Source organism: Thalia democratica, chromosome 7, assembly GCF_965202585.1.
Source record: "Thalia democratica chromosome 7, ktThaDemo2.hap1.1, whole genome shotgun sequence".
NCBI lineage: Eukaryota > Metazoa > Chordata > Thaliacea > Salpida > Salpidae > Thalia > Thalia democratica.
The window spans coordinates 45,503,958-45,512,085 of NC_139171.1; the positions used below are offsets into that span (position 1 = coordinate 45,503,958).

The window sequence follows — 8,128 nt, forward strand, 5'->3', positions numbered from 1 at the left end:
AATAAAAAACGCTTCAGTTTTTTATTTCTGAATAACAATGTAGTAGATAATTACACTAAAAAGTATTAAAAACAATAAAATACTTTAAAAACTACAACATTCTTTTGAATATGCATCACCAAAGGTTGCCAATTTTTTTTTGAAAAATTTCTTCCAGGTTTTTTAAAACTACACGTTTTCAAGTCTATTTTATTTTTTAATTAAGTTTAAAAGCTGTGTTAAGTAGTACAACAACATTGAAAAGGTACTGTAAAGCTACTTAAGATGTGTTTTTAAATGCAAATTTTTTTCGATAACATAACTTTTTTTTTTATCTATGTGTGTGATGGATTTTTCATGTTGAATTAAAATTTTACTACTTAACATGTTAAATTTCATGTTTTTTTTTAGCCTATATTGTAAAATACCTTGATCACCTTAAACTACAATATAAATTAAACTAAAAAATACTTGACTTAAAAATTAAACCTAACAAATAAACATATATCCTAATAACATCTATCCCAGCAACAAAGAATTGAACTTACTGTCACTTTAGTTTGACAACACAGCTTTTTTGATGCTTGCTGTAGCTACTATACTTAATTTAACATTTTTAAAATTATTTATAGCTTTAACTTGTTGTAAAAAAATATATAAGGTAAACGAAAATTCCTAAACAATGTTTAAAAAACGAATGTATGTAATGAAATATAGAAATTTTAATATTTTTCTATAGTTGTCAACTATTTGTTTTTTTAAAATCTTAAACCTATATTATTAAAGAAAAATGTATACTAAAAACAGGGTTAACACTTTTTGAGGAAAAACAGCCAGTTTTAGTAAGTTAAGCCTTAACTATGTTACGATGTAATGCATTCCTGATAGTAAATAGTTTCTTGAATATCAACATGAAACTGAACGGTCAATCATTATTAACAAAGTTGCTAATTACTCGTAATTATTTATAAAATACATTGTTCCTGATGTAACTAGTTAGATAAAATCAATTATATAACTGGCTTGCAGTCAATTCACTGCTTATTTGGATTACAGGTTGTAGACTTGGATTTCAGTAGTTAAAGCAGTTCTTTTATAGCTAATTTGTATTTATTTTTTATTGTTTCACAGGTTGTATACTTGGCTAAGGTAGTTGAAGCAGTTCATTGATAGCTAATTTGTATTTACTGCTTATCGGAACACAAGTTCTGTATTTTGCTTTGGGCAGTTGCATCAGTTCACTTACAACTAATTAATGTTTGAATTTGCTGCTTGTTGAAAAAAGGTTGTGCATTTCGTTCCGAAAGTTGAAGTAGTTCATTTACATCTGATTTGAATTTGCTGCTTATTGGAACACAAGTTCTGTATTTGGCTTTGAGTAGTTGAATTGGAACCCAGCAATTTGAACTAAAATAAAAATTTTAACTGCTGTTTTGTACAATTTAATTAGGGCTTATATTAATTTAAATTATTACACTGCTAATTTGTATATTTACCTAATTTGCCGGTTTTCTAGATTTTTATTAATTTTAAAGCTGAATAAATTTGTTATTTAACATTGCTGGTTGTCTTGGTTTTGTTAATTGAAATTATCTTCTCACTCAAAGCTCTATCTAACATGGACCCTAATTAAAAACCCCCTCCAGTCTAGATGTAGCAAAGCTACCTTCTAGAAAACATTCACCGCGGTTAAGCATGGCCACTAATATGACCACCACTCCGGAGTATTCTACTCCTAAATTTCAACGTCACTAAACAATTTTAATGCAAAAATGTACCTTTCCATTCATAAAATCATACAAAAAAGTAGGTTACATGACAATTGAAGTTCGTATAACTCAAATTCCGACGTTTCAAATTCTTAAATAAGTATTTGTAAGACAATATCTCAAAAAATAATATCAATTTGAAAAAATAAGAAGTACACTGGTAGATCTTATTGATATCTACAAGCCACTTTTTTTTCATAATCTTAAATGTTTTTAAAATTACTAAAAACAAGTTTTTTTTTAAATTTTATTTAAGCCATATCTCAAAAAATATTTAATGCTTTGCAAAAATAAAAAAAGATTTATAGTTGTTTATAAGACCTACATATGTATTTTTTATTTGACATATAAACATTACTTTCTTGGTTGTCCTTACCTTTTTTTTAAGAATTTGAATAGTCGTGCATCCAAAAAAGTAGTGCTAAAATTTATAAATGCACATTATGTTATGCACTCTGAAAAGAAGTTCAAATAACTTAAATAAAATTTATGAAACCAAAAAAAAAATCTTTATATTATTTTGTAACACTTAAATAGTGTTTTGCAGTCGAAAGTGGCTTTTTTTTCTTTCATTATTTAGCTTCAGACAGCTAGAGCCACGGTCGAATGAGTGAGTCGCTGAGCTTTTCATCGCTTACGTCTTGATTTGTTGTAGCTTGGCACTAACGCCATTTTCTCTACAATTAGTGATGCTATCCACTTTAACATTTCAGCCAAAGTAGCTTATTTTGTTTTATTATGTTACCAGTTTGTAGTATTTTGTTTTCGTCGTATTTTTATTCATTTGTAAATACACATATGTTTCTGAGACTCGATTTCTTTATACTATTAGTTTAAGCAGTTTAACAATCTTACTACTTAGTTAGGCTAAGTTTAAATGATATCTAAGTCAATTCTAAACTCTAGCTTAAGCAACCGTCATCGATATTGTTATAAATCGTTAAGTCAGTTAATCTCCAGGTCCGCATAAACATAAGTAACAACTTCGTGTGACAGGCGCAATCACAAAAACTTCAATCACCAAGCAAAAAAATGTAATTTCTAGGAAATTTCTCATGTTTTTAGAAAATTGTAAATCTCTAGGGAAGTGGGAACTCTGTAAAAAGTCCTCGCAGGTAAAATTATTTTAAAAACTCTTTAAAACATAAAAAAAAAAAAAATTTAGGCAATTGCAGTGATGTGTACTGGAGATCAAAATAATATTATATTTAAAAATATTTTCATAAAACAGCTTAATTGTATACGATTTGCCTTTGTTATTTCCAAACTAAAAAATACGTCGCGGGCAGTACATTGCTCATCCCTACTATATACTGTTACATGTAAACTAAAAACAGTTGATCTTAAAAACATCTTATTAGAGAATTTATATGTATTGTTTGTTTGTTACCTTAATAACTAGCATGGCTTTTCTACACATGCATTTGAAATTAATTCAAAACTTCTCTACTTAAATGATAAAAAAATTCAAGCTAATGATTTAACCCAATAACAATTGATGTCATTTAAGTTAGTTTTCTATGTTATCTAAAATATTTCTATAAAATTAAAACTATTGCATAAGTAATGATAGCCACCAGATAAATTAAGTAATTTTGTTAAGCTTAAATATCATATGATGAACGGAAAAAATAGAATAACAAAAATGTATTAAAAAAATTATACGAGAATATTAACTTGTTTTCCTTAAAATTAAAAAAATTAAGCTCTACAAAGACAGCCAAAGTTATTTTAAATATTCAAACTAGTCTAATTTATACTAGTTAGTGAAACCAATGTAAATAATATACAATAAATTTTTATGTTTGTTTTCGATACTATACTGCTCAAATAAAACACAGTTATGGTTGGTAACAATAATAATATAAAATACAGATTTGTTCATTTTATTAATTAAATAAAAATTATGAAAAAAAAAAATATTGCACTTTTAAATTATAAATTTTCAAATTTATGATTTCATTACAAACAAAATTGCACAATAAAAATTGAATAAAAAATTCAAGTAAATCACTTATATAAAAATCTATAAAATATATATTAACAAAATTATATGTAAAATAACTTTATTGGCTGACAATACTTGCAATGGTTGATGTAACACCTAGTAAACCTACTATAGAATTTGGAAATTTAAAATTAGTACTTAATGGTAACCAATTGATTGCCATTGCTAGGTTTGCAAAACTTTCAACTAGTTTTGTAATCTCAAAATTTTCCTGTCGCTTCTCCTTATTTTCTTTAATGTACCTAATAAATAATTTATCAAACTTGTTGTTATTATTTTATCCTATAAATTTATTGTTTTTATTTAATATTAGTTTTACAAATTTAGACAAAATTTCAAACTTTTAATTTTATGTTAATATAAAACAAATACAATAAACTATGACATGATAACAATCCTAAATATTATACACAAGATATAAGTTTATAATTTAGTTTATTATAGTATGACCAGTTTTGTAGTCTTTTTTGAAAAAAAAAAATGTATTATTATAATTTTACAAAAAAATTAAAGACTAATGAAGTATGTATGTAAACTGCTAAATAATTGCAACTTAAAAAAAAGCTTATGAGGTCTTTTACTCTAAGATAAAATAAAAAATTTGAAGTTTAATAGTAAAAAATAAAAAGTTCCAATATAGTTAATAGTTTTAATTAATTATAAAGTAAATGTTTAAATACAACCAATTCTAACCTCACTGTATTAATATTGTAAAATATTTTCCAAAGAGACCTAAAATTCAAGAAAATTTTATAACTTTTGCTTTATAATGTTGGTAAGTAATCAAATGCTTAATAGTTATTTTATTTAAGCAAATAATCATAGAACTTATCAAAGTTAAAAAGTAAAATCAATAGCAATTTAGTTAATTATTTTTTAAAATAACATATAGTTTCGAAAACAAATAAATCTTTAAACAAAAGTTAGGGTTATAACTGAAAAATTGTATAGAAAATAAGAATTAAAGTTATAGATTCAAATGGTATTTAAGATGCATAGTAATTTTGTTTTTTGTAATGGATTTTTTATTTTAATTTATATTCTAGAATTCTAGATGACTAATATTTTTGTAACTATAACTAATTTACAACCTTTTAAATTATAGATACAATTTATGCATGTTAACTATATAAAAAACACATACTTATCATCTTATATTTGAAGTAAATACTTTTTTATGACTCCCTAGAACTGTGTTATTTACATAGAGAAACACCACTAGTTAATAATAAGTTTGGTACTTTTAATTTTTTTTTGATATATTTTGTATAAAAAAAAATATTTTGCTTGACCTTTTATTAGTAAACATTAATAACAGTTTATAATTATTAGATACTTAAATTTAAAATATTTCAAGTTAATTAAAATCCTTTTAATAGTATACACAATCTTTAGCAGAACAAAAAAATTAATATTAGTTTAAATATCAAACAGAAATACTATAATAATCAGCAAAATATTAAAATAATCAGCAAAATATTAACTAACTTAAGTATATCCATCACTAAACATATGATCCACGTTACTAAGGAAAGCAATAGCCAAGGGGTGGCATTCATACTTATTAACTTCTTTTCAGATGCCCATGCCAGATGTTCAACTAAATAAAAAGCTTGTCCAAAAATATTTGAAATTATTTGAACAACACGTAGAAACAAGTGCTCCTAAATATTAAATGTAGGCATAAGTAATGAGAATAGCTAATTGAAACAAAATTATAGTTCTTAAAGTTTATAACAATAACTTAAACAAAAACTAAAAATTGAGAAATTTATACTCTTTAAATAAAATGTATCTTAATAATTGAAAAAAAAAAAAGAAGAACTAGCTAATACAATTAGTAAAAGCATCTTTCCCACTAAACTTTAAAAAACTTATTATTTCGTAAAATAAAACCTATAATATTTTTAGAAGTCAAATTTGTAAGAACTACCAATATTTATGAAAAATATTAAATTAAACTAAAAAATTAAACAACTTAAAAAAAAAAATATTTTTGTTAGGTATGTGTGTACTGAAAATAACACTATGAATATATTTTAAATAATTTTTTATAAAAAAAGTTAAATTAAAGTTTTAAAACTTTTATCTAAGTTAAAAAATATTATACTATTTCGTACTTAACTTTGATCAATTTTTTTGAAGGATAATAATTTTTATACATATAATTTATATCAAATAAAAGTTAAAGGGACCAGAGAATTATACTTGGTGAGCTGTACAGTGACCACTAATAATTTTGAAGTTTTTTCCAGTTTTTCTAATCTTCTTCCAAGTTGTAAAAAGTAAAAATTTTATATCCCTTTTAAGTAGGAAGTTAAATCTAAGATAAAAACATTCTTACTAATTTGACATTACTAAATAGGCACTGTTATTCTTCTTTAAATTCTTTCAGAGAGGCTTGACAAATGTTTTTGGCAAATTTTCTCCAGGATGTTAAAAATACACAATTTTTGGTCTGTTTTTAGTTTAAAGATAAGTTTAAGGTAAAAAGTGTGTTAAAAAGTATAAAAACATTGAAAAGATGCTGTAAAGCTACTATAAATGTGTTTTCTAATAAAATAATATATTGATTATGACAATTTTTTTTCATATAAATCATATAGTGTATGGTAGATTTTTTGTGTCAAATCAAAATTTTTCTACTTAACATTTAAAAATTGTTTAAAATTCCAGGTTTATTTTTTTCCAAATTTCTTAAATTCCAACCCTGTTTCTGAACTAAGTATATTTTTTAATGTCTACAAAAATATAGAAATTTCTAAAAACCAGTGGGCACCTTTTTTCCCATAAAAGTAGCCATTCCTTAGTATAACAGGTTTAAAGAGATTAAAAACTAACTGATCACCACCATTCAAAAATTTATTGTGATTAGTCTTATTTTTAATAAAATGATTCTGTTAAGATTTCAATTCAGTAATGCATTGTTTCTAGATTATAGATGAATTTTACAAACTCTTAAGGTCTAGTCTTGAAATCATTACTTACTACTTTATATGTTTATTAACTTTGTGAATAAGTAGCCTTAAAGTTTTTCAACTATATATTATTTTGTTAAAAAAAATCAGTACTTACTATACCTTTTTCAATGATAACAAACAATGAACTTTACAACAAGATCAACAACAACAGCATCCGAGACAATCCTACAACCGGTTTTGTCCTTATTAGGACTCATCAGCCAGGAATAGTCAGAAAAAAGTACTGAAGTGACCGTTTATGGGTAAAATTTAAAAAAATGACACAGCTAAATCATTCACAGCCCAATGTCTCAGACATTGTCAGCTTTTTCAATGAAAATGTGATACAAAATCAAGCAGGAAATTCTCATCATGTCACTTCGCCATTGGTTTTTTTTTTTATAAACTTTTATTTTAATTCTTTTAAACTACATATTTTTTTGACTCTTTTTAGTAGAATGACGAGTTAAGTAAAAAGTACTTTAAGTGTGTTATATAGTATATAGTTTTCTCTTAAAAATAAAAACTAATTTTATATTATTCTTAACTATTCCTTATGTTATCTTAATTTTATTATTTTATTTATAAAATACTTGCTAAATACAAGTTTTTCAATCCTTTTTTTTTAAGTTATCAGTCTTACCTTTACTTGAAGCTTCAAGCTGCTGTTGCTGAGGAATAAATTCATTAAATAATAAATTAGACAATATTAGTGACCAAGTTTTTTTATTATGTATTTAGTTCAAGGTTTGTTTTTTCCTAAGTTTTTAAATTCTGGGTTTTTTCAGGCCAAGTGGCCATCCTGCAATCAGCTGTTTCAAATTAAGTTTGAACTATAAAATACTCACCTAATAAAACTAATCACTAACAGACTATAACTTAAAACAAACTACAAAACCTTTGATAGTATAAATAATTACTTAAATTAAATAATTTTTTTATGTAGACTTATTTCAATAGTTTTTCAGACATCTATCTTTCTATTCCTTTAACATAAACCAGGTAATCAAGAGCACAATGAGTTCAATATCTAAAAGTATTACTGAATATCAGTAAATATTACTGTTCACCGTTCAAATCCTCCTGGTAGCTAGATTACTGGGACCTGCCAAAGCACCTGGCACTTTTTAGTCTATACTTAATAATATTTTGTTTAACATTTCAAAAAATAACTGCTTAGAATATCTATATGTGAATAATACAAAAATTAAAACATACCTGATTACTTCCTGTACCATACTTAAGACAATATGCGACCATTGATGAATCATCAAACAACCTTAAAACAACTCTGCAAGCATTTAGCTCAGAAACAACTAAAAATAGCTTATTAGCTATTAGTTTGTTTTTGTTTTCAATTAAACCACCTAAAAGTAAAGAACAATAACTTGTACACCTTATTACCTTGTCCC

At 24.7% G+C, this 8,128-nt stretch overlaps 1 protein-coding gene across 1 annotated transcript; it reads right to left on the minus strand.

Moving 5' to 3' along the window:
• Positions 1-3,618: 3,618 nt before the first annotated feature.
• On the minus strand, positions 3,619-8,128 carry LOC145840659 (peroxisomal membrane protein 11C-like). Its single transcript, XM_082947981.1, has 4 exons — positions 7,935-8,128; positions 5,245-5,420; positions 4,450-4,488; positions 3,619-3,998 (listed from the first exon to the last, which is right to left on the minus strand). The coding sequence occupies exons 1-4, from the start codon at positions 7,974-7,976 to the stop codon at positions 3,815-3,817; spliced, it is 441 nt and encodes a 146-aa protein (XP_082804107.1). The 5' UTR covers positions 7,977-8,128; the 3' UTR covers positions 3,619-3,814.

Coding starts and splice junctions, on each gene's coding strand:
- LOC145840659 (XM_082947981.1), bottom strand. CDS start 7,976: ATGGTCGCATATTGTCTTAAGTATGGTACAGGAAGTAATCAG. Junction 5,421..7,934: donor ATGGTACAGGAAGTAATCAG/GTATGTTTTAAT, acceptor TTTAATATTTAG/GAGCACTTGTTTCTACGTGT. Junction 3,999..4,449: donor TACAATATTAATACAGTGAG/GTTAGAATTGGT, acceptor ATTATTTATTAG/GTACATTAAAGAAAATAAGG.